The sequence below is a fragment of the Emys orbicularis genome, chromosome 19 (genome assembly GCF_028017835.1).
Source record: "Emys orbicularis isolate rEmyOrb1 chromosome 19, rEmyOrb1.hap1, whole genome shotgun sequence".
Lineage (NCBI taxonomy): Eukaryota > Metazoa > Chordata > Testudines > Emydidae > Emys > Emys orbicularis.
In genome coordinates, this window is record NC_088701.1 from 555,157 (window position 1) to 581,637 (window position 26,481).

Below are 26,481 nucleotides of genomic sequence, written 5' to 3' on the forward strand. Positions count from 1 at the left end.
GCTGATTACATTTTGAATTTGCCCTTTTACAAGAATGCTGTCCCGGCTCGCAGGGAACGAGGTGGGGGCTGGGAACGGTGCTGTACAGCAGAGAGCAGGGATTGCCCTGCATACGCCATAACCTGTCAATGCTTGAAGCACCTTCCTGTGCAGAACAGGAGTCGTAATGGGAGAGCAGCCTTGGTGGCTACAGGGCACTTGCCCCGCTGCTCTGAACTGCCTGGTGAGTGCTCCGTGACCCAGTCTCTTGCCTTCCCCCGGTGCTCCTCCCTCAGGTGCTCAGCCCACCCCCTGGATCCTCTGTCCATAGAGAGCCACTTCCGCTCCCTGATGTCCTGGCTGGGGAAACCAGCCACCTGCCCCAGCGAATCAGCGGAGCCCACTTACCCCTCTGCCAGCAGGAGCGGTGCCTGCCGACGGGCACTGAGGGGCTTGGGGAAATGCAGCCGGCTTGGTACCGCACACCGCTGGGACACTGACAATCGCACAGACCGTCTAGTACTGGCCTGACTGCGACGCCCAGACACCCCACTGTGCTGGGTGCTGCCTCAAAGAACTCCCAGCCGCGCCAGACCCGTTTCACACCCGGAGAGATCCAGGCTGGATTTTCAAAGGCACCTGGGCTGGGCCATTCTCTGACCCTCGGTGACCTGTCCAAGGTCACAGCCGGCATCTGCAGCACTGTCAGGAATCAAATACAGAAGACCCGAGAATCCGTCCAGTCTCGTAGCCCCACGACTGTTCTTCCCCAAGGCCGTCAAGCAGCCAGCCCAGGCCATTTTCCCGCTGTAGATTTCTCTGCCGGAGGCTGAGCGGGGCTGGGCGGGTGTTTCATGGCCTGTCCCCTCCCCGGTGAGATTCCAGGCAAGGTGGGTGATACACCCGACCCCGGGCCAGCATTTCATGGGGTTCAGAGGGCGAAGCAGCAGCAGAAAGGCCAGTAACCTGCAGCCGCCCCTGGGGCAGCCCGGCTACGCAGCGCTTGCTCCGCCGTTTCCTGACTGGGTGGGAAGTTTCACAGCCAAAAAGAGCAATAAAGAAGCGACAGACACACAGGCTGGCTCTGGGCAGCATGCTCCCCGCCCCCGCCCGGCTGTGTTTAATAACGGTTTCCCCGAGACGTGAGGAGCTGGCTGGTGTTTCTCTCGCTCACCGTCTCCAGCAGCCCACGCATTCCTGGCAGCAAATTAAACTCCCTGCCCGCCCAGGGAGCCCAGGCGCAGCGGGAACTGGAGCCAGCGGGGAGCCCAGCTGCCCTGCTAACAGGTGGGGGGCGAGCAGAGCGCAGCAGGGGCTGGGCTGAGCCGCAGAGCGGAAAGGCATTGCTCCAGGGGCAGCGGCACCCTGCAGGGCGAGCCTCAGCTCACTGCTGGGTCCGGTGCACGGGGGCGACTGCCACTCTCTGAGCCCAAACACCAGCAGTTCGCACTCCGCTCTCACTGCAGCTGCCAGGCCCCTGGAAATGGAGTCCATTGGACAGGCTCAGGGTGGCTGGGGAGGGAGGTGTGAAGCCAGGTGCCTGGGGGATTTTCTGGTGCCGCCGGCATTCCCCGTGGGCTCCCGGCCGCCTGCCCAGAAAGAGGGGTAACGTAGGGGGGACAGGCAGCTTCAGCCAGGCTCTGGTGGGACTGAGCTGTGAGTCCCTTCCAGCAAGTGCATTTTAACCCTTTCCTGTCCTGGCTGCATGATGCAGCACCATCGGTGCTCACGGCCCACGGGGACCTGCCTTCCCAAGCGCTCAGCGCCTGCACTGGGGGCTGGAGCCAGGTCAGGGCGCTTAGAGCAGCCTCTCTTCTCTTTAAATCTGTGGCACACAACTGGAGCAACCCTGCCGTGTGGGACCTGCCCTGCTCCAGCCAGGGCTGCAACCATGGAGCATGTGGCTGCCGAGAGCCGGGGAGGGCGGGTGCTGGAGGGAGCGGCAGCTCTAAGAGCCCACACGGATTCTGCAGGGCGCTCCCTGTCCTGCAGCCGTGGTGCCAGCATACGCCCTGGCCCAGCTCTCCGCACAGGGACCAAGGCTGCTGTCCTGCTGGAATTGGGCAGGCTTCATGGGCCAGAGCCTGAGCTGCCGGACGTCAGCGCTGCTGACTTCCAAGAAGGGCTGGATGGCGGCTGGTGGACGCCCCCGTGCATGGTACCTGGGCAGGGATTCTGCGCTGAAAGCCCAACAGCTGCCAACAGGGATAAATGCAAAGTAATGCACTTTGGAAAACATCATCCCAACTCTACCTATACAATGATGTGATCTAAATTAGCAGTTACCACTCAAGAAAGAGATCTCGGAGTCATTGTGGAGAGTTCTCTGAAAACATCCACTCCATGCACAGCGGCAGTCAAAAAAGCAAACACAATGTTGGGAATCATTAAGAAAGGGATAGATAATAAGACAGAAAATATCACATTGCCTCTATATAAATCCATGGTACGCCCACAGCTTGAATACTGCGTGCAGATGTGACTGCTCCGTCTCAAAACAGATATATTGGAATTGGAAAAGGTTCAGAAACAAGGGCAACAAAAATGATTAGGGGGATGGAACAGATTCTGTATGAGGAGAGATTAATAAGACTGGGACTTTTCATCTTGGAAAAGAGACGACTAAGGTGGGAGATGATAGAGGTCTATAAAATCATGACTGGTGTGGAGAAAGTAAATAGGGAAGTGTTATTTACTCCTTCTCATAACACAAGAACTAGAGGTCACCAAATTAAATTAATAGGCAGCAGGTTTAAAACGAACAAAAGAAAGTATTTCTTCACACAACGCACAGTCAACCTATGGAACTCCTTGCCAGAGGATATTGTGAAGACCAAGACTATAACAGGGTTCAAAAAGAACTCAATAAATTCATGGAGGGTAGGTCCATCAATGGCTATTAGCCAGGATGGGCAGGGATGGTGTCCCTAGTCTCTGCTAGAAGCTGGGAGTGGGTGACAGGGGATGGATCACTTGATGATTCCCTGTTCTGTTCATTCCCTCTGGGGCACCTGGCACTGGCCACTGTCGGCAGACAGGATACTGGGCTAGATGGACCTTTGGTCTGATCCAGTCTGGCCATTCTTATGTTCTTATGGGAATTCTGCAGTGTTCTATGCTCCAGAACTGCCCCCTTTCTGTGGGGCGGTCACATCCCAGCCTGACCATGGCCTCCGCAGTGGGTCTGGAGGAGGCGGCAAACAGGCAGCGAGAAAGGAAGGTTTCAAAGGTCCTGCAGGACTAGCATTGCTGCGAGGCCCAGCCAGATATTGGAGTGCAGAGCGACTCCTGGGAGAGAAGGCTGCTCCTCTGAGTGCCGATCAATAGCAGTCGAGCTCCTTGGTAATTTACCTATCGCCAGCGGAGAAGGAAATAATGAAGAGGCCGGCAGGGGCACGAGCACGCCCTAGGGAGGCGAAGACCCGGCTGCTGTCCGCCAGTTACTGCAATGGCGCTGGAGTGCAAGGCTGATTCAGGCTCATCTCCCCCTCCGGCAGCGTAGTGGGGCCAGAAGGGATCTCTGCCCGTGCTGGCCACACACTGGCTGGCACCGAAGTGGTGTGGCTGGCTCTGTGCCAGCCCTGCCCAGGGTAGAGGGCATGAATGCACTGGGCTGTAGTGCTAGTCCCCGGTGCTGGTCCCTTTGGGGCATACGGGGACCAGGCACAACTTAGAGCAGCGAGAGGCAGGAGGCATGGGGCGCTGGACCTAGGACTCCTGGGTTCTGTTTCTAGCTCCAAGCTGCTCCCCATCTCAGTCTTGGTTTCTCCTCCTGCCTTTTGCCTGATTAGACTGTCAGTTCATTCAGTGTCTGTGTTGCATCCAGCACAACGGGCCCCTGATCTCAGCTGTGCCCTGACGCTCCCATCCCCGAGCCTCCGGCCCCGGGACATGACGAGTCCCCTCCCTGTTAAAAGGTGAGCTCGTCCCAGCTACACTCCGGGGCGCGATTCAGCCACTGCAGTGTCGGGACCACCCCAGCACGGCTGCTGCTGCGACACGTCATCGCCGTGGTTCGCACAGCTAGCCAGTAAAAGGGCGATGATTTACAGTCGCACTTGGAAGCAACTTACGCTCCTCTCCTGGCACATTAGGCCGGTGGGAAGCAGAGGGCTCGTTAAAAGGAAATTGATTAATCCTCTAGCCTGCAGTGTCTTTTCTCGAGAGAGCAGCAGCGCAGGTGACACCAAGCTCACAGGGGTCACTTCTACTTGATGTCTCACATTTCAGCAGCACCTACCTAGCACCCCCCATCCAAGACAAGGCTGAACCATGCGGGGAGCTTGCCCAGACAGAGGCTGAGACGGGCCCTGCCCTGAAGAGGCTGCACCCTAAGCAGCCAGAGGAAGGATTAGCGCCAGAGAACCGAGCCCCAGAGAAGCCTCGAACTTAACCCAGCTCTCTGGAATCTCAGCCCAGTTCCTGAGCCGCCACCAGGCCAGCCTGCCTCTCCTTGCAGCCCCAGCTCAGCCTCCCCTTTCGTGAGCCGGGCAGCGGGGCGCCCAGGCCAGCGGGACAATGAAGCCCTTCCACCGGGAAAAACCGTTAAAAGCAAACTTTGCCAACAGTCTCTCTCTGGCCGCCGTTACCCGCTGCCTCTGCAGCTGCATCACACACCCAGGCAGGGCTCAGCACAATCAATTTCCTTCCCTCATGCATGAAGCTGGAAAATTAATGACCAGAGAGGAAGAGTGGCCCTGGTGTAACTCTGGCGACAATGATTAGTGGGACCACCTGGGGAACCCGTGATTAAAGCCCAGCGCGGCTGTGGAGGCGTGGCTGGGATCCAAACACCAGCAGAAACCCAGTGTCACGTGGGGGGTTGCAGCAGCAGCAAGGGTCTGAAAGCAGCTGCCTCACTGCCCAGGGAAAGGACGGTGCCCACCGAGAGCCACCGAACCAAACGGTACGCCCTGGGGACGATGGAAACCACTGCAAGCCAGGGGGAGCAGCCGCCCCCCAGCCCCAGCCCCAGATCGGCCGTGAGGAGGCAGAAGTCTCTGGCCAGAGTGGACGGACGGCAGCAGGTGAACGTGGCTCCAGGGGCAGCACCATGAACGCGGTGGGCACCCATAGCCGGGGCTTTGCCGCGGTGACAGACCCTCCCCCGCATGGGGATAATGACTGTCCACAGTCACAGCATTGCTGGGAGGAGAGAAACACCCCCCCCCCCCCCCGAGCGGTACAACCAGAAACTGGCTCCTGCCCCCCGAAAGGAGAACCAGGCCCATTCTGGGTACAGCCTTGTGCCCCGCGCGCTGCTCGCTATGGCTGGGACTCACCCCGGCATGAGGCCGTGCCCCCCCGTCCCCCCAGGCAGGACATGGAGCTAGGCCCAGCAAAGCCCCCTTGAGCGCTGATACTTCATCCCTGGGCACCTCCAGCATGGCCTGGCCGTCTGGAATAAGTGTCAGGAAGGGACGGGGTGGCCCCCGGGGGTTCTCTCCCCCCTCCCAGTCTGGAACTATGGGGAACATGACCAGGGTGCTTTGCTGTTCTCGGCCTGGAAGTTGGGGTGATTAATTCTCCCCCCCCCCCCACCCCAGCCTGCACCTCGGCTAGCTGCAGCCCTGCCGCTATAAAAACCTTCGGTGGAGGAAGGCAGGAGTCCCAGCCCACTGGCCCCTCTCCTCCGTTCCTCTGCGCCCGGCGTCGATGGCCATCACCGCTCCTGCGATAACAACGCCCCCGACTGATTCCTGGTGCGTTCTCACACGACAGTGCGGAGCCCTCTACGCCCTCCTGCCTGCGCTTCGCTGCCGCCTCCCGTGAATTCCCAGGGCGGCTCTCCCGGGCTGGCACGGGTGGCATTCCTAAGAGAGGCAGACGCCCAGTTCAGGGACCGTGCCTGGTGTGCATGCGCGTGCACAGCTCGCTTACACGCCTGGAGCTTGGCCACACCCTCTCTCTTGCACACTCCCCTCTGCCCCTCTCCGCGCCAGCCCTCGCTGCTCACACTAGAGCGGAGTTGGCAGCCGGGTGGAGCCAGGCTCCCGATCGAAACCCCCCCTCCAGTTCGGGAGTGAGTCCCAAAGCCCAGCTGGGCTCTGCATGCAGACGGCCACCGGGGCACGCCCAAATCTTGGCCCCTATAACCAACAGCTGTTGGAAAATGGCACCGTAGTGCCAAGGCATGGCCCACCACCTGTCGCCATCCTGGGGCAAAGGAGACAGAGCGGGTTTCACCATTCCCCCAGCGGCCCCCTGGCTTGGAGGAGTAACAACAAACACCAAGTACCTAGTTTCCATCAGCTGCACCCCCACTATACAAATTGTTCCAGCCCCCCCTTGTTGTACTTAAAGTACTGCACAGGATCTTCTCAGGGGGAGTAAGGCAAAGCGCCACATTCATTGGTAATACATGTATCAATCCACACTGTATCACTTAGAAAAGTTAGATGCCTGCAAGTCACCAGGGCCTGATGAAATGCATCCTAGAATACTCAAGGAGCTAATAGAGGAGGTATCTGAGCCTCTAGCTATTATCTTTGGAAAATCATGGGAGACGGGAGAGATTCCAGAAGACTGGAAAAGGGCAAATATAGTGCCCATCTATAAAAAGGGAAATAAAAACAACCCAGGAAACTACAGACCAGTTAGTTTAACTTCTGTGCCAGGGAAGATAATGGAGCAAGTAATTAAGGAAATCATCTGCAAACACTTGGAAGGTGGTAAGATGATAGGGAACAGCCAGCATGGATTTGTAAAGAACAAATCATGTCAAACCAATCTGATAGCTTTCTTCGATAGGATAACGAGTCTTGTGGATAAGGGAGAAGCTGTGGATGTGGTATACCTAGACTTTAGTAAGGCATTTGATACGGTCTCGCATGATATTCTTATCGACAAACTAGGCAAATACAATTTAGATGGGGCTACTATAAGGTGGGTGCATAACTGGCTGGATAACCGTACTCAGAGAGTTGTTATTAATGGTTCCCAATCCTGCTGGAAAGGCATAACGAGTGGGGTTCCGCAGGGGTCTGTTTTGGGACCGGCTCTGTTCAATATCTTCATTAACGACTTAGATATTGGCATAGAAAGTACGCTTATTAAGTTTGCGGATGATACCAAACTGGGAGGGATTGCAACTGCTTTGGAGGACAGGGTCATAATTCAAAATGATCTGGACAAATTGGAGAAATGGTCTGAGTTAAACAGGATGAAGTTTAACAAAGACAAATGCAAAGTGCTCCACTTAGGAAGAAAAAATCAGTTTCACACATACAGAATGGGAAGAGACTGTCTAGGAAGGAGTACAGCAGAAAGGGATCTAGGGGTTATAGTGGACCACAAGCTAAATATGAGTCAACAGTGTGATGCTGTTGCAAAAAAAGCAAACATGATTCTGGGATGTATTAACAGGTGTGTTGTGAGCAAGACACGAGAAGTCATTCTTCCGCTCTACTCTGCTCTGGTTAGGCCTCAGCTGGAGTATTGTGTCCAGTTCTGGGCACCGCATTTCAAGAAAGATGTGGAGAAATTGGAAAGGGTCCAGAGAAGAGCAACAAGAATGATTAAAGGTCTTGAGAACATGACCTATGAAGGAAGGCTGAAAGAATTGGGTTTGTTTAGTTTGGAAAAGAGAAGACTGAGAGGGGACATGATAGCAGTTTTCAGGTATCTAAAAGGGTGTCATAAGGAGGAGGGAGAAAACTTGTTCACCTTAGCCTCTAAGGATAGAACAAGAAGCAATGGGCTTAAACTGCAGCAAGGGAGGTCTAGGTTGGACATTAGGAAAAAGTTCCTAACTGTCAGGGTGGTTAAACACTGGAATAAATTGCCTAGGGAGGTTGTGGAACCTCCATCTCTGGAGATATTTAAGAGTAGGTTAGATAAATGTCTATCAGGGATGGTCTAGACAGTATTTGGTCCTGCCATGCGGGCAGGGGACTGGACTCGATGACCTCTCGAGGTCCCTTCCAGTCCTTGAATCTATGAATCTATATGCATATGAGATATTACATTCAGGCACTCACACACTCACACACACACACACACTCTCCGTCTTGTTGTTACCAACTAGTTGCTCCCCTTAACTTCACTGGCCAAGTCAGTTAGATGGGGGAGGGGTGGAGCCGGGCTTCTGCTGATCCGGATCGATGCTCCCATGTTGACAAGACGAGACCCAGGGTCCTCTGCAAGACACCTCACATTTATAGCAGCTTCCCTCTCATGCAAATCTATACCAGATTAAAAACCTGTATCTGTGTCTGTTGGTCCTTTGTGCTGCTTCTTTCTGGGTGTTGTCCCAATGCTGTTCAAAGAGGGTGTTTTCAAAAGAAGGTGCTCACTTCTAACCCCCCAGGCGGTCAATATGTCTGCTCTTCTTTAGTGAGCCCACTTGACAAGTTTTATTGTCCTTGGGTCTGGCTTCCATCCCCTCTCCAACTGTTGCAGCTGTCTGGAGGTGCTGCCTTCCACGCCTTCCTCATTCACACCTCGTTCATTCAACAGGGCAATTGATTACAAGGGGGTGGGGAGTAGGGTGACCAGATGTCCGGATTTTATAGGGACAGTCCCGATATTTGGGGCTTTGTCTTATATAGGCGCCTATTACTTCCCCACCCCCGTCCCGATTTTTCACACTTGCTGTGTGGTCACCCTAGTGGGGAGATCTTATTCTACTCCTAGCAAAAATACTTTTTTTTAACATTATACCAAGGCTCAATACAAAGTTTTCTATATAAGGATCTGATACAAAGTTGTATGGAAATAGAGGCATAATACAAAGTCATATGAAAGTTATGTGAAAATGCTTAATGCAGAGATTTATCTACACCCTGCACTCAGCGCCCCTAGGCCAGAACCCCCCTGCTCCAGCAAGTCCTGCTGCGCCAGGCTCTGGCCTGACCAAAGCCAGGGCTGGGAGCGGGACAAGGAGCGCTTGGCAGGACTCACTCGCCGCTAGCACGGCCAGAAGGGACCACTGGGATCAGCTAGGCAGCTCTCCGGCATCGCACCGGCCCAGAATCGTTCCTAGTGCAGCTCTCCCCGAAAAACAGCCAGGCTTGATGTGGTCAGCATTGGAGAATCCACCCCAACCCTGGGTAAGTTGTTCCGATGGTTAATTTTGAACGGTGAGAGAAATTAACACCCGATTTCCAGTCACAATTTGTCTGGCTTCAACTTCCAGCCGTTGGCTCAGGTTAGATCCTCCCCGGCTAGACGGACCCGTTGACATATTTAGCTATTTATAGACTGGCATCAAGTCACCCCCGAACCTTCTCACTAGATGAAGCTTCGCGACTAATACACTGGACCCTTGCTAGAACGCGGGATTTGGGATCCACGTGCGGGACCACGTTAACCACATTAAAATGTATTTCAATGAAAGTAATTAAATTTGGGATCCATGGCCATGACCGCGTTATATGCGAATTCGTGCTATATAGACGCGCGTTCCAGCGAGGGTCCGGTGTAATTTAATCCTTCTCGTAGCTCTTCTCTGAGCCCTCTCCGATCTATCAGCCTCCGTCCCCCCAGAACTGGACACCCTCTTCCAGCAGGGAGAGTGTCTCGGAGTGTGGGGGAGTCCGGGCCCTGCACCCCCGGCTTCCTGCGATTCCCCGGGACTCTCAGCCAGCCAGTAACACAGAAGGTTTATTAGGCGACAGGAACACAGTCCCAAGCAGGGCGTGTAGGTACAACCAGGACCCCTCAATCAAGTCCTTCTGGGGGGTTCAGGGAGCTTAGACCCCAGCTTGGGGTTCCCTGCGTTGCACCACCCAGCCCAAACTGACACTAAAAACTCCTCCAGCATCTCTCTCCCCCCTCCCCTCAGCTCCTCCTCTCCTTTGTCCCTCTCCCGGGCAGGTGTCACTTCTCCCAGCCCCCTCCTGGGTCAGGTTACAGCTCAGGTAGCTTCCTGCAAGGGAAGTCCCCCATCCCCAGTGTAACCCCCCTGCAACATTCCCAGGTCAAATCCACCCGCTCCCTGATCTGTCACAGATGGCACCAGCACAGCAGCCCCTTCTGCTCTCGCTGCCTGGCTTTCTGCCAGCCCCTGCCTCTGGGCTCCACCTTCAATTAGTGCTTCTCCATCAGGCCTAGGGCTCCCCCCAGGTGCAGCCTAGTGGGTTACTTCGCCCCTCCTGAGCCACTGTAAATTACCCCTTTGGGGGTGGGGTGAGCACCCCGTCACACAGCCAGACGACGGGGACGGAGCATGTGATGGTCTGTTTGTTCCCTCTGGGGCACCTGGCACTGGCCGCTGTCAGTCACAGGAGACTGGGCTGGATGGACCCTTGGTCTGACCCAGTCTGGCCGTTCAACAGAGAAGTGACCCAGGCTGGACTGCCCCTGGGGACACACCCGTGCAGTGAGGATTCCCTGTGGACAGTTACCTTAGGGCACCTGTCAGTTCGCTGAGCCGGCTTTTAACCATTCAACGTGTGCCATGGGATTGGCGGGTTTTTAAATCAAAATATTGCGCGTCCCAAGACAACTGCCCTGTGTAAACCTAAGTGTATTGTGCCAACACTGTTACCTTTAACAACCCAACTTGAGATCTCGTCCCAGGAAGCCAGCCGTCAGCCTGACAGGTGCGACTGTCCCCAGACCCACGACGATCGGCTTACTCCTCCAGGAAAGCTGAGAAAGAGGCCCAGCTCCTGGTGACTCGTCCGCTGCTTTGGCCAGTACGGGCACTGCCCACTCCAGAGCCAGAACAAACAAAGCCAAACCTCTCTACGGCTGCTAAAAAATCCCCAGTTCGGACTCCGAAATGTCCCTGCCTTTTAATGGGGCTGTGAGACGAGGCATTTCCTGCCGGGGACGCTAGGCTGGCCACAGGTCGGAGTGCTGCGCCCCTGCTCGGCAGATCTTTTCCCAGCCTCTGTGAGAATTGCCGGGAGTCCCCCAGGTGCTGAGAGACAAGAGCCCTGGTCAGGCTGGAGCAAGCCCGACGGGAGGAAGAGGAAGCTGCCGAGGAGGGAAAGCCCTGGCCGCAGTGTAGCGCTTTGGTTTGAGGGAGGAGAGGGGTGTGCTGGATTGCTTCCTTCAATACCCCCCTAGCCCATGTCCCTGCTCCTGCACCTTGCCTGCATCTGCACCGTTTCCCCCGCCGCTGGCCTGACAGAGCCAAGCCACTGCAGCGTTCTCGCCAGGGGACCCTCCGCCCGAGCCCCAGGGCAGCTGGGAGGGCCATTCCCAGACACATCCCCACTAGCCCTGGCACCTAAAATGACAGCGGGGCTGCCTGCGTGCACACCCAGGGGATTAGGAGGCTCGCCCCAGCTGCGGTGGCCAGGCAACTATTTTTAGGTGCTAGTGCAGGTCTTTGCAGACTGGAAATGGCGCCTCCCAGCTGCGGGGTTGACACATCTGCAGAGACATGAATTTAGCTTCGCGTGTGGAAGGAGCATGGGCCCCCTTCTGTGGACCAGGCCCAGAGAGAGAGTCTCCCGCTGCAGCAGAGCCAGGAATTGAACCGAAATCTCCCGTGTGCAGCCCACAGCTTTGCGCACAGCATCCGCGAGCGCACACGTGCTTTAACCTACGGCTCTCGGCGTGCATTACAATTGCTGACACCAACGCCCAGGACAGGAGTCCCTAGTTCTCATGGGTGGAAACTGAGGGGCAGGTGGGTAGATGACGTAGCCAAGGTCACAGAGAGAGTGTCAGTGGCAGAGATAAAAATCTCTCTGCCTGCAACTTGAGTACTTGGATTTCTGTCCCTGGACGCGGCCCTGCAGCACGTGGAGGGCTGGACATTGCTCGGGCATCCCAAGCGCTGCCTCCTCTGTCCCAACTTGCCGATTCCTCGTCAATTGGATTAAATTTTGCATTTAAAGGAGGCCGCGGCAAACACAAGCCAGCCCAGCACAGAGGCGGGAAGGAGCCGGGCTCTCACCAACATCTGAGCAGAGTGCCCAGGTCTCCGGTCTCCAAAACCCTCCCAGCTGCTTCTCCAGCACATAAGCACATAATGGGATTAGCAGGGATTAGCCGCTTATCCCCCCTTGAGCGGGGAGCCAACAGGCCATGGACCAGCCAGCCTCTCCTCGCTTCAATCCAAACGCGGCCCAGCATCAGGATAAGGGAGGGGTCCAGAACTCAGCCCACAAGCAGCTGGTGCTATCAGGAGCCCACAGCATTCTAGGAAAGCCAGGGAAAAGTGTTCCCAATAAATATACGGGCCAGATTCACCATTGGCCTGCACCTCATTGTGCCACCATTTCCACCAGTGCAAAGTGCCAAGCACATCCAGAGCAGAACAGCAGGGCCTGACATCCCCCTGGCTCCAGTGCAAACGGGGGCACAAGTTGCAGGGAAGTGGCAAATTAGGCTCTAAAAAGGGGGGGGGGCAGCCCTGGAGCATAAACTGTAGGGAGCCCCCAGCCCTGGGGCTGGGAGGCACTAGATGCGCACAGGAGTTGAACTGGGGGTGCACAGTCAACCTGTGGAACTCCTTGCCTGAGGAGGTTGTGAAGGCTAGGACTAACAGGGTTTAAAAGAGAACTGGATACATTCATGGAGGTTAATGGCTATTAGCCAGGACGGGTAAGGAATGGTGTCCCTAGCCTCTGTGTGTCGGAGGATGGAGATGGACGGCAGGGGAGAGATCACTTGATCATTACCTGTTAGGTTCACTCCCTCTGGGACACCTGGCATTGGCCACTGTCGGTAGACAGGATACTGGGCTGGATGGACCTTTGGTCTGACCCAGTATGGCCGTTATGTTCTCCTCAGCCCCACCAAAGGATAAGTTCTGCCTGCCCGGTGTGGTGCTGCTCACTGTCGATGGTGCAGACATTGCACTACTGTTATGCGGTGCCAGTGGTACTCTCGGGCTTTGATCCAGAGACCACCACAGACAGGCCTGTGCCTCGCACCCTCCTGCGGGCTCTGAAAGGATCCGTTCCAGCCCCTTTCGGTAGTAAAGCTACCGCCCAAAGCAATAGGCCGCATGGCTGCTCAGAGATAAGCCAGGTGGACTGAGGGGTTTTCCCTGCTTGCAAACGAAGGGGTTCGGAGACCGGTAGCATGTTGCTGTTGGCGAGAGAAAGCCGGAGGAATGGTGAGCAGGCATCTGGAGGAGCCGATCCGGGGAGAGGGGGGCCTGGGGGCTGTTCTGCAGGATGTCTCCCCGCTGATGACGTAGGAGGCAGGTGAAACCAGGCTGAGATTCCAGGCACCGAAGCAGGTTGGCGGCATCCTGGCTTGGAGGGATCTCTCCTGCCTCACAGCCCTGAGCACGGAAATCAGTCACAGGCCTCGTTCCCCCCCCACCTCTCTACAGCGGCGCTGGGGGGCAGCCGTTCCCATCGCCCCCAAGGGTTACAATTTGGTTCAGTGACTCTCGGCACCCCCCTTGCACAAACTGTTCCAGCTCCCCTGCCGCTCGGGCTAGAACTGCTCTGCAAGCAGCCACTGCAGCTGGGAAGGGAACCCGGCCTCCCCCACCTCTAGCCCCATGGCTGGAGTCTGGGCCAGGCCGGCTATTCCCCAGCCGCTCCTCCACTGCTAATTGTTTTGTAAATAATTAAACTTTTATCCTGAATTATTCACAGCCTCCTTAATATCAATGCTCTGTCTCGTGGAAGAATCCATTATCTCTGCCAAGCCAGGCTGCTGCTGCCGACTCCCTGTGCTGGCCGAGGGGACTCCGTTCCCTTCCCCACACGCCCCCCCCCAGTCGGCGCTAGCGAAAGGTTCTGGATTCTCAGCCCTAGAGGCTGGATCCTGCTGGTTACACCGACTGGGCAAGCTCCCCCCGTCTGCCCCCACAACAAAAGCCCCACAGCCAGGGGCAGTAGGGTGACCAGACATCAAGTGTAAAAAAATCGGGACAGGGGTGGGGGGTAATAGGAGCCTATATAACAAAAAGACCCCAAAATTGGGACTGTCCCTATAAAATCGGGACATCTGGTCACCCCAGGGGGCAGCCACCCTGGCCTATTCACCCTTTGCCTTCGCTGCAAAGGCCAAGTGCATTTGGGTGCTGGGGCCCACCCAGCTCCGCTAACGCGGGGGCCATCTCTGCGACTGGCCTTAGCAGTGCCGGAGAGGGGAAGGGCGCCTGCCCCCCCGCTGTCAGCGACCCCCAGAGCCGCCTGCCCACCCGCGCGGCTGCAGCACAAGCCAGTCACTGACTGAAGGTGCCTTGAACCTCCCTTCGGAGTCCGGCTGTCAGAGATTCCGAGGCCAGAGGGACAGCTGTGACCTGCGGCCCGACATGGCCCCAAAATAATCCCACTTGCCTCTAGAGCAGATCTGGCAGGAGTCCAGCGTCCACTCCCGGGCTCCAGCTCTGATGGGAGCCTGAAGGTCTAACGCACCCCCCCGGCCCAGTCACCCCTCGGGGTGGGGCTGTTACGTCCTTGATAACTGGCCTCAGGCGCTGGGTGCCTTGCAAGCAGCTAGCGTTGAAAGAATTACTCTCTGCAGACCCCCACCCCCACCCCTCCGGCCCATGTGAGCTGCCCTTAAACCCAGCATGTTCCTGTCTTAGTGCTGCTGGGCCAGAGCCTCCCTTCGAGCCCCCGCGCGGCCGCCCAGAACGGTAGCCATCCCATTGGATGACATTAATTTGCAATAGCTGCCGTATCAAAAACGGCTGAACCCAAAGCTGAATCTTGCGCTAAATAGCAATAAAAGCCACAAATGGATTTTAAAGGACCCATTTAAGTTTTGTTCAGCCCAACAGGAGCCACTGAGCCGAGACCTGCCCGAGATTTTATCATGGGAGACTGAGCCCCCAGAGATGACGACAGCGTTAGACTGGTTATTCCCTCAGACACTGAGCAGCGGTCGCAGACGCCTGAGGAGGACGTTACTTAGTATGTCTGCTCCAGTGGGTAGGGAACTGGGCTGGAAGCCAGGACACCTGGGTTCTAGTCCCAGTGCTGCCGCGTGTCGCTGGCCTCTCTCCCATCGAGTCAGGGTGTACACCTGGCAAGACAGCCCAGCCTCTGAGGCAGGGCTGTCTTGCCAGGTGTGCGTGCAGCGCCTGGCGTTACGGGGGGCTGATTTTGGTTGTACTGCCGTAGTGCGAATGACAACAATTTGCGCGGTCAAAGCAGTGTGTGGGCATTAGTTAGCTGATCTCCACCAGCCCACTCCTGTGAGATGTCACCATCACGGTCACCCCTAGAGGAGACTGGGGACCCACTGCACCGGCCTGTGGGGCAGAGACTGTTTGTTCATTCTCTGAGCACCTGATACAGTGGAGCTCGAGTCTTTGATTAGGGCCCCTAGGTACTATTGCATTGTTAATATCCCCACAGTACAGACTGGGAAACTGAGTCACAGAACAGAGGCAGGATAGGAACTCAAAGCCACCTGCCTCCTGGCCCTGTGCCCATTCCTCCACAGCACGCTGCCTGAGACAGGGCAGCCTCCCGGGGAGAAACAGTTGCCTCTTTGGACGGGGTGTGTAGAGAGTTTCTGCCTCCCATGTCAGATATTTCCAGCTGCAGAGATGAGCAACATGCTGCTAAGCACCAGACTGTTCTCTTGCTGTGTGCCCAGGAAACAATCCTCAGGGTGGATTTCCTACCAAAACCCCCCCTGCGATGCCCCCCCCCCGAGTCGAGTAGCGCAGCCGCTAGAAACTCGACCCCGCGGTACCCTAAAGCCAGCGGGCGCCAGGTCTCTCAGAGCAGAGCCGTTCACTCTCAGCTCAGTCACGGCTGGCAAGTTCTAGGCTCTACCGGAAACCCTTCTGCCAAGGGGCCCGGCAGCCTCGAGGGGCCCTTTAACAAGGCTGGCTGGAGCCGCTAGCCAGTCTCCCTGGTACTCCTGCTCTGAGAATGAAATAAATGCAACCCAGTGCTCTGGTCGCCCGCCCCATCCTGGCCATGCTGCCCACAGAACAGGGGAAATGAAACGCCAGAGGAGAATATGGGAAACTCGAGAGATGATTACGGCCTCGGGCTAAGGAAACCCAGGCTGATGTGCCAGGAGTCCCTTGAACTCTCAGCCCACCTCCTCCACCTGGTACCCGGTTCACAGGAGCAGCTGTTCAGAGCTTTCTGGCTCCTCCTGCCCAGTCTCACCCTATGGTGTGGCTGCAGGCTCAGCTCATCCCCCTTCCGTGATCACTGCCATGTTACCTCCTCGAGGAGCTGGCTTGGCAACCTTGCACCCAGCACCACAACACCCATGCACCCACCTTGCAACGTTTGTTCAACGTCACTGCTCTGCGTGAGCCAGGCCCAGGCTGCTAGTCCCACTTTATAAGCAGGAACTAAGCCTCACAAGGGCTGAACTCAGAGCCTTAACCAAGATCATGCACAGTCTACAACACAGAAAAGGGGACCCTAGCTTCCAAGTCCTAAACTAGTGTCTATAACCACTCCACCAGCCTCCCTCTCACCCCTACTAACTCATTCAAACAATGAAAACAAACTAACCCAACAAACCCCTTACCTGAGAGAATCAGCACTCACATGACAACCCTTTCCTGTTTTACTGCTAGCCACACACCACGGCCCAGCTGTGCACGACTGGGATTATGGTTAGGGCGACCCCTCACTCAGGGTATATTTCATACTGTTCTTTGGCCCTTTTGCTGCACATTCAGGAGAACCGAATTCCATTCCTCACCACTCCAAACTTAAATGAATTTTTACCAAAATGACCAAAACTTTCACAGTGGGATGGTGGGTAACAAAAATGCAAATGAAGCCTGGGCCCGCTCCACTTTTTCCCTTAGACACCAGCAGGGGGCAGGATAGAGACAGCTTAGGTCCAGATCCTCCCATTAGTTTCCCTGGGAGCTGAACAACCTAAATACCCGTAGTCCTCAGAGCCCCCGGTATGGGGCTTACATCAGTCTTTGGCTAATGGCCGTGCTCCCACGCTAGGGGTGCGCATGGATCAGGACAGTCTCACTGCGAGTCCCTGGTACGGGGGGGTTGCCTCCGCGCAGAGAGATTCTCTGGTACCAGCTGAAATCCACTAGCAACATCAGGGCTGGCGGCCCCAGCAAACGTCTCCTTCACGGTTAAACACCAAGGAGAGAGGCCCACGCGGAAAGGGGAGGAGGGGACAGTGGTTGCTGAGGTGAGGATCCCCCTTGACTGTCACTCGGCTGGGGACGCAGCTCGTCAGAAATGAGCTGGGCCCTGAATCCCCCTTATTCATTGGCCGTCCCTGACAGCCTGGGTAATTGTTTCCCTGCAGACGTCACCCTTCACCAAAATCAATTAAAAAGAAAAACAATCCTGCTCTGTGGTTTGCCCGGCTCTAGCGCAGGCTACATGCACTGCTGCAGTCCCATTTATCTCAGCCTCAGCTCAGAGCCGGCGTGTGGTTAAGGTACTGACCTGACTTGGGAGAGCTGCCTTCAGTTCCCAGCTCTGCCCCCAACCCCCCGGGGGGCCGTGGGCAAGTCACCACCGCTTTGCTGGGGCTCGGTCCCACACCTCTGCCTTTGGCTGGTCGGTTTAGAGGGGAAGCTCTGGGAGCCAGGACCATCTGTCACTCTGCATGGCCCCAGCCTCGGTCAGCGGTTGTAGACACCACAGCTACCTACAACTCCTCGCCTGCTCCTTCCACCCAGTGGCCCTTCTGGTCTGGTTCTTCTGAGGAAGAAGCTATTTATAAATTCTCTCCCTTTTCTGATGTTCCCCAGCGCGGTTATAATATCCCTGGCATTGGAACGCGGTGCATTAAACAAGCCCATAAACCACAGCTCCAGCACCCACCAGGCCCTCAGACAGGCTGGTGGCGCATCAGCTGGTGAAGATGGGCCGTTAATGCGCCCTGGAATACCGGAGCCGCGTCCTGGCACTGCGTCATACAGAGCAATGAAGCCCTTTGGAGCTGGCAGGGTGATTGCAGCCAGCGCAGTCCTGCAAGCCCAGCCCGGCTGCGGCACGAACAAGCATCAGGGAACAGAATCACCTCCCAGGGGCCCTGATTGCAAGCAAGTTACTCCTAGGAACCGGCTGTGGGCCCAGCACCAGGCCTGGCCCCCCACCCCAAATACCTTATCCTGGGCAGGGCCTGGCCCAGGGTCACTAATTACTTTGCACTTCAGCCCTCGGCCTCACCAAGTGGACCATTGGTTCAGAATACAGACTTGGCAGATAGATAGATAGATAGATAGATAGATAGATAGATAGATAGATAGATAGATAGATAGATAGATAGATAGATAGATAGATAGATAGATAGATAGATAGATAGATAGATAGATAGAGGGTGTATGGGGATAGATAGATAGATAGATAGGATGGGGATAGACAGACAGATGGGTGTATGGGGATAGATGGATAGATGGGGGGGTGGATGGGGCTAGATAGATAGAGGGGGGATGGGGATAGACAGACAGATGGGGTGTCCATGAGGATAGATAGATCGATCGATCGATCATGGGGCTGGCTGAGCCTTTTGCCAGGGGGTGACACGTATTACTTACACGGCAGCAAGGGGGCGCCAGTGACCCCCGATTCTGGCACGCCCGGCTCCGGCTCAGACAGGCCACACCTGGCGGGGTCACGGGAGGAGGGGGAGGGAGATGGCACGTGGCCCGGGCTGGTACAGGGACTCAGCACACATGGCACCAGAGCGCACAGGCATCAGTGCTGCCAGGCTGCGCTAAGGAGCCAGGTCTGGCCCAGGGCAGGAGTCCCGCTCGACTGCGTCACGGGCCACACAGCCGCCTCTATCTCCTCCAGCCCCACATGGCCGCCTCTGGCTAGCCAAGCCGCCGGGTTTCCATCGCTCTGAGCACAGAGCCGCATGAGCGCCCTAGGAGCCCCTCCGTCGCCCTCCCGAGCCGAGCTGGGGCGGCTATTGGAAGCCGGTGGCTCGGTTTAGGCGCAGCCAGGACAGCGGCGTTGCGACTGGCTGGATCTCTAGTCCCTGGGGGGCAGGGACCCGCTGGAGTGAAATTGTCTGGCCCTCAGCCTCGTCGGGGGCCATACAGCAGATGTGGCTCTCGAGAACCGGCCCAGTGAGAATAAATCCATTGGGGACAAACCCAGGCATGATGCTGGGCCTGAGCCAGGGCCCAGCGCCCTCCTGTGGCGCCGAGTGCCGCTCTCCTGATCACACCAACAAGCGACAGCGTCTTCGCAGGCTAACAAGTGTCCAGGCGGTTGTGCTGAGCCTTTTCTGCCGCGCTGGGAGCGTCCCCGGGCAGACAGTGCGGGGGAAGGCCTGGCAGTGGAGGCTGGAGGATTATTGCTTGCCGAGGAGTGGGCGGCACATAATCCCTCAGAGCTGGGTTTAGCTGCACTCAGGCACCCCACTGCCCCCACACTGCTAATCCTGGGATCAGGTCCAGGCTGCTGGTGCAAAGAGGAGTTTGAGCGAGCGTCGCAGGGTATCTGAGCCAGTCTGTGTTCATCGTCCATCCCCTGCACCCCAGTGAGCCTGTCCGCAGCCTGCGTGTGCTGGGAGCTTTGGAGCCTGGCCCCTGGAGAACGTGGGCTTTGCCTTTCTCCTACTGGGGCTTCCCTCCCTGCTCTCCAAATGAGGGACCCCTCCAGCAAACAGCCTCTGCAAACAGAACAACCGGGGAACGGCACGATTCAGCCCCCGGCCAAATGTCACTGTTTCCGCAGCTAAACTCGTCCATTCACTTTACATCGAGCTCCCAATGCAAAGGGAGTCAGTTCTGCAGGGAAAGATGGGATGTGCCAGACTCAAGCAAGGCAGATCCAGCAGTGCCCAGGACCAGACAGTGTCCTCTTAACTGAGCGGGAGTCAGTTTTACTACCAGAGACCCTTGAGGCCCCAGCTGAGACCTCAGCCCCGTCGGTCCAGGCGCTGCCCAGACACACGGCGACCGGGATCGGGGCCCCGTCGGGCCAGGCGCTGCCCAGACACACGGCGACCGAGATCGGGGCCCCGTCGCACCGGGCGCTGCCCTGACACACAGACCGGGATTGGGGCCCCGTCGCGCCGGGCGCTGCCCAGACACACGGCAACCGAGATCGGGGCCCCGTCGCACCGGGCGCTGCCCTGACACACAGACCGGGATCGGGGCCCCGTCGCGCCGGGTGCTGCCCAGACACACGGCGACCGAGATCGGGGCCCCGTCGCACCGGGCGCTGCCCTGACACACAGACCGGGATCGGGGCCCCGTCGCGCCGGGTGCTGCCCAGACACACGGCGACCGAGATCGGGGCCCCGTCGGGCCAGGCGCTGCCCAGACACACGGCGACCGAGATCGGGGCCCCGTCGCACCAGGTGCTGCCCAGACACACAGACCGGGATCGGGGCCCCGTCAGGCCGGGCGCTGCCCAGACACACGGCGACCGAGATCGGGGCCCCGTCGCACCGGGCGCTGCCCAGACAGACAGACCGGGATCGGGGCCCCGTCGCACCAGGTGCTGCCCAGACACACGGCGACCGGGATCGGGGCCCCGTCGGGCCAGGCGCTGCCCAGACACACGGCGACCGAGATCGGGGCCCCGTCGCACCAGGTGCTGCCCAGACACACAGACCGGGATCGGGGCCCCATCAGGCCGGGCGCTGCCCAGACACACAGACCGGGATCGGGCCCCTGTCAGGCTGGGCGCTGCTGAGGAGGAGAAACACCCCGTGTATGGGGGGCAGCCAGAGGCCCAGACGCCACGTACGCCCCATGCATGTTATCAGCTGTAGAGGGGTACCACCAAGGAGCCCCAGTCCTGGAGCAAGACCCCATTGTGTAGACGCCGTACGGCATGTATTGGGTGTATTACAGTAGTGCCTGGAAGCCCCAGTCACGGGCCAGACCCCGCTGTGCTGGTCCCTCTGCGCAGAACTACTACAAGAGAACAGAAATGTTACAATCCGTGGCGCAGTCAGCCTAACGCAGCCACCAGCGAGGACTCTGGGTGACATGGGAATAACTCAATAATAACAAGGTGCTAGTTCTGTTATCGTATTTTTATGTCTGGGTTTTCATACTGACCAGTAGTTTACCCATAGAGCATTTTAAAATCGATCCTTTCTAACGCTTGCCAGTATTTTACTTGCAAGTATCATTTTTAACATTTATCATTTGAGTTGTATACATTTTATCTCTCTCATTTTTACATTTACCATTATTCTAGCTGGGTACGTGTGTGCTTCGGTGCTCAGCTTAACGGCTGCTATTATTTCAATATTTAACTTTGGCTGTCGAATTTTTACATTTCTCACCCCTCTGGTTATATACACTAGGTGTATAATGCACTTTTTAATGTTTGTGTGCAACTCTCACGTATTTCTATATTTACAGGGGTGAATTCCCCACGGGAATTAGAATCCCGCGTCCCCTGCACAGAAGCAGAGAGGCATGGCCACAACCGGAAAGAAAAGGCACAAGCTCCATTAAATGTCAAAGAGATCATTTTTATTTGCCACCAAATATAAAATAAAATAAAATAAAATAATTGGCCTTGGCTCCAATGAAAGCAGACGAGATCCATGCGTCATGTCAACCACAGGAAGAAAGAAAAAAAACACAAAGAAGAACCTCTGGGCTTTGCTTCATGAAAAGAACGGTCGATCCCGAAGTGTAAAAAAAGAAAGAGCGAAGAACCGAGTCTGGCAGCGGTTTCACAACTCGCCCGAAGTCTTTATGACATGGAAGAGCGTGACGTTGTACACGACCTGGTGGCCATTGTTCCACGTGTACAGCACCCTCTCCCGCGGGTTGTAGTCCAGCATGGAGATGTGGGAGTACTGGTTGTGGAATGGGATGTCCGTGTACTCGTAGCTAGAAGTGTTTGTGTAGTAGGCAAAATAGATCTTGGCCCCGGCCAGGTGGGAGTTTGTGACGTAGAGGGTGCCGCAGATCATGAAGGACTCGCCAGCACTGCGCTTGGGGTAGCCAGTGTCCCAACTGCGCAGGATCTCCAGCGTCTGCGGGTCCACCTTGCTCACCACGATGTTGCCGGCGTTCTGGTTGGTGGTGTAGACCGCCCACAGCCCGTTCTCGTCCACCATGAAGTCGATGTCGGAGAAGCCCCCCCAGGAGTAGGGGAAGGTGTTGTTGTAGCCGGCACTGTTCAGGCTGCGCTGCACCAGCACGCTCCGCGAGCGGAAGTGGTACTTCACCACGATGTTGCTCTGGTACTTGTTGTAGTAGAGGGAGCCGTTGAAGACCACGTGGCCCGTCCCGGCCCAGGGGTGCGGCAGCAGGTGCTGCACGAAGTTCTGGCCCGTGATGAAGTCATTCAGGGTCCGGAACTCCAGCACCCGGCGCCCCTTGTAGTAACCGTCCATGTACCAGACCTGGGCGGGAGAGACCAGCCACGTGGTTAGAGGGGGGCAGTGGATCCCGGGGGAAATTCACCCCTGTGTGGGGCCCAGACCCCCCCGGCCCCCAACCCCGTGTGCAGCCTGGGCCCCTCACCCCGTGTGCGACCCAGCACAAGGCCTGGGCCCCCCCAGCCCCTGGGCGTCTTTCCAGCCCCTGCGCTGCAGCGGCATCAGCACGGCCGCCTCCCCCACGCCGCTCCCTCCCCGCACGGAGCAATGACTCCCCGGGCTCCCAGCCCTGCCTGCCTGGGCAGCTCCCCACGCCAGAGCAGGACTTGGAGGTTTCATGAATTCCTGGAGCTGCAGCCCAGGCTGAGTACAGGCAGGAGCCTTTGGGGCCGGCCAAGCCGGGGCTAACCCAGCCGGCAGCCCCCCGGCCTGTCACACCGGCTTAAATGTTTAGAGAAGAATGAAAGGGGAGCGGGCGCGAGCGCCCCCCTGAGCCCCGCAATGCTGGGCCCCGCGTAGACCCCCAGTAAAGTCTATTGGCAAAGGCCCTGCCTGCTGAACGGCAGCTCCACGCATTAAACCTCAGGTGGAAACAGGAGAGAGCCGGGCAGAGACGCCAGCTCCAGCTTCTGGCCGAGCTGAGGGACCCCGGCTCCTCAGCAGGGCTTACTGCCGTCATCTCCACCTGTGCAACCCACGTGACAGGCAGCCACGGGTCTGTGAACACTCCCGAGTCTGGCCCCGAAACCAGGCGATTGCTTTTAACACGAACCCTTCGGGTTCTTTTCCGTTGCCTGGATCTCGAGGTCTCCGGGGTCCATCCGGTAACCCCCAGGGCTGTTTTTTTAATGGAAGCTGAAGGTCTCCGTCGCTTTCACAAGAAGCGCTGAGCACTCTGTGCTAGCACCTCGCGCAGGCCAGGCTCGACGCGGCCGGCGGCCCCTGATCTCGGCGGGATGAGTGTCACTAACAGGAGACGTGCAGAGCCCGGGCGAAGGGACTTGACAGAAGAGTCCCGCCCTGCCTGGATGAGGGGAGGCTGAATAAGCCATCCCTGCCCTCGCTGCTTGGCCCCAGCATGAGCAGTGAGGGGAAGAAGCTCTCTGCCCCTGGGCACCGGGCCCGGCACGCACCCTGCAGCTCTTGGGCCAGTCCCAGCGCTTGCCGCTCCACGGCAGAGAGACGTGGCCCTGCCCCACGCCGCTGCAAACAGGACGCTCTGCTGGGTGCGTCGCTGCCGCAGCGTTCGGGGTCTCCCAGCAATAGGGAGAGAGAAATCCAACGAGGACTGGGGAGCAGACGATTCCCCACAGGCCGGTCGGGGGGGAGGGGGGGGGCAGGGCCTGGTGCTGGCTGGCTTGCTGGCCTTGGGCGTTATTCCATGCCTGTTTCAGGCCCCAGGGAATAGGGGAGGAAGGGGTGTAACACACGGCAGCCCCGGGGACTTTACGAAGGCTACGCCCATTTGTGCTAGCTGAGGATCTGGCCCCAGGGGCCCGACCCACCGCCCGGCCCCTTGCACAGCCATGTATGCCAGTGAAAGTGAGTGGCCCCCCCAGCAGGGTGCTGACTGGGGACACGAGGCCCAGGGCAGCAGAGAACGGAGCCCCGTGCGCTCGCACCCCCAATCTTAGCACAGTTCTACGTTGTGGCTGGAAATGCCACTGACCCCCAATTGGCCCAGCCAGCCCTGCTCCCCGAGCGCCAGCGCCGGGCTGAGCCCGGAGTCCAGGCACAAAGGATGCCCAATCCCCACTGGATGCTGGGGAGAGTCACTGGGGCTTGGGGGCTGGTTTGGTCCTTTGAGACTCCCCCAGGCCTCTGCCCATCTGGTTTGAAAACGCAAACCCCACAATCAATAAAAGGCCAATTGCTCTGCCGCATGTTAGAAATCCAATTTCTCCCAGCGGCCATCCATCAGCCCCTGCCGCTCCCCCGAGCCATACATAAAAACGTGCCATTTGCAGTGACACGCAGCTCTCCCATCCATCCTGAGCCCTTGCTAATGAGCCAGGCAGCTCGAGCTGCCAGCACCGGCCACGCTCCCACGCAGATCCAGAGCTACGGTGGCCTGAACTCTGGCCTCCTGGAAGCCTCTCTTCCTTCATGAATTCAAATGACCAGCAGCCCCGGCTACATCTCCATTGGTTACCAGCCACGCCGGGTGTGCTTTCGCTCTGCTTCGGGTGGGTGCTGGGACAGCACTGCTGTGCGACGACACACCCACTAAGCAATTCTTGGGGTCACCCCTGTAGTATCGCCAGCATCGGGCCCTGACGTGCTGGGTGCTGCCGACGCAGAGCGAGAGACAGCCCCGCCGGTCTGAACAGGAAAAGGAGACAAGGGAATGATGCTTGTCCTGAGGCCCAGAGAAAAGTGACTTGCCCAAGTGCTGGGAAAGAATCCAAGAGTTCCCTGCTCTAAACCCAGACCCCTCTCCTCAAGTCAGGGCTGGAGCCCAGGAGTCCCGGCTTCCCTCCCTCGATGCAGGAATAGAACCCAGGAGTCCTGGCTTCCCTCCCTCGATGCAGGAATAGAACCCAGGAGTCCTGGCTCCCAGTTTCACGTCCTCAAGCACTAGGTTCAGTCCCTCTCTTTGACAGCTTATGGCCTTTGCAGCTGGTGGGGGTTGCCGAGGACTCCTCCAAGCCCGGAGGCTCTGGGCTCCAAGGGTCACTGATTAACACGAAAAATTGGATGAGCAGCGCGCGGGGAGCAGCACCCACATGCGGGCAGCAACATAACATTGCGCCAGCTCTGGCAAGACTCCACCACTGGCTTGAGTGTGGAGGGCCTGGTCTAGCGCAGTCCCACAGCTGCCTGGACGCAGCCTCTGCTCTCCTCTGGGGCCCGGGGCTGGGCTGTGTGTGGCAGGGGGTGGGTGTGCAGGGCTGGCCGTCTGCTCCAGCTGGCACCATCCCTACACAAACAGCCCTCGCCTGGAAGGGCCAGGGCAGTGAAGCACCGTTGCATGGAGCGGAGAGCAAACACCCTCTGCAAAACGCCAGCTCCCCAGGCATGCGGGGCCAGGTGCATCGCCACCGGGAAATGCACAGAACCATGCGCCCCTCTGGGTAACTTCCCCGCTCCCCCAATCCTGCTTCTGAGGCAGCACCCATCACTAGCAGACGTGTCCCCAGGTGCGATGCACAGCCCCATGGAGCCCCGCCCCCTGCAGCCAGCCTGCTACAACGGGAACAGCTCTGCCACCGGCTCCAGCACGCCTCTGGCTGTGTTTACAAGGCCCTGGCTACAGGCCTGCATGGCCAGCAGGGGCGTCCCTCATATAACCAAGGAAGGACATACAGAGAAGTAAGGCCCCGATTCCCCCTGCACGCGGCCACGCGTGATCCTGCACTGAAGTAACTCACGGCGCGAGCTGCAGCCGTTGGCGTTAGTCTGGCCCCAGTTTCCAAGTCAACAAGGCCTAGGGTATCTTTAGGCTTCAAGACACCATCGCCGGGGGGCATGCAGCACGCTTCCCTGCCCCCACCCCCTTCCTAGTACATGTTCCCAGTGCCAGGTGATGCCAGCGGAGGGTCTAACCCGCTTTGTACCAACGTGTGGCCAGAGGTTACTCCTAGCGCCAGGCTCACTCTCCGGCTACGCACGTGGGACACGCTGCTAGGGGGCACCCAACACCGTTTGCAGGAGGTGCAACAGAAAGACAATTAATGAGAGAGATGTGGAATTAGAAACAGGAGCCTCTGCTTCTGCTCCACATTGTTAATATCCTCCAGCGTGCAGCCCTGGCCCTCCTGGCAGAAAAGCTGGGGTGCTGGGGTGCTTGGCTGCCGAAAAGGGCTGGCATCTCTCACGGGGACTGGGATTTCTTTACACTAGTAATTGCCTCTCTCGAGCTCTGCTGGGCTCGCTGCGCTGAGACGCTGAGCTCTGCAGAAGGAAGACGCTGCACCTTTACGGGTGTTTCCCAGAGTTTTATTAGCTCTCCCCACCCTCCACAGTCTACAACGTTAAACGGGTTTTCGCTCTTTCTGCAGACCGAACGCTTGGCGAAGTTTTAAGAACTAAAGCGGCACCATGATAGAAATGCCTGGTGTGCCTGATTTCAGAGCTGGCTGAGCGTCACCCCCCCCCCCCCCCCCCCGCCAGGCTCATCTCCTCTGGCCACTGTTACAGGCGGTTTTTAAGGGGTGTGTGTTTCCCATTGCCTGGATTAAAGGCTGGACTGGCCCTGGGCACGGAAATAGACAGAGGGGGGCTGGAATTGTCACAAGAGCTCCTTGTCCAGGATCGGGGCCAGCAATTCTTTAGGCCAGGGGTTTTCAAACTGGGGGTCGTGACCCCTCAGGGGGTCATGAGGTTATTACATGGGGGTCACGAGCTGTCAGCCTCCACTTC

General features: G+C 57.6%; 1 protein-coding gene across 3 annotated transcripts in view; it reads right to left on the reverse strand.

Annotated features, from left to right (window-relative positions):
• Window positions 1-21,465: 21,465 nt before the first annotated feature.
• OLFM2 (olfactomedin 2) overlaps window positions 21,466-26,481 on the reverse strand; it is a 70,941-nt gene continuing 65,925 nt past the window's right edge. For all 3 annotated transcript variants that reach the window (XM_065419465.1, XM_065419464.1, XM_065419463.1), the window contains one exon: window positions 21,466-22,143. In XM_065419465.1, coding sequence (XP_065275537.1) covers window positions 21,466-22,143 — 678 coding nt within the window. The remainder of the gene's footprint in view (window positions 22,144-26,481) is intronic.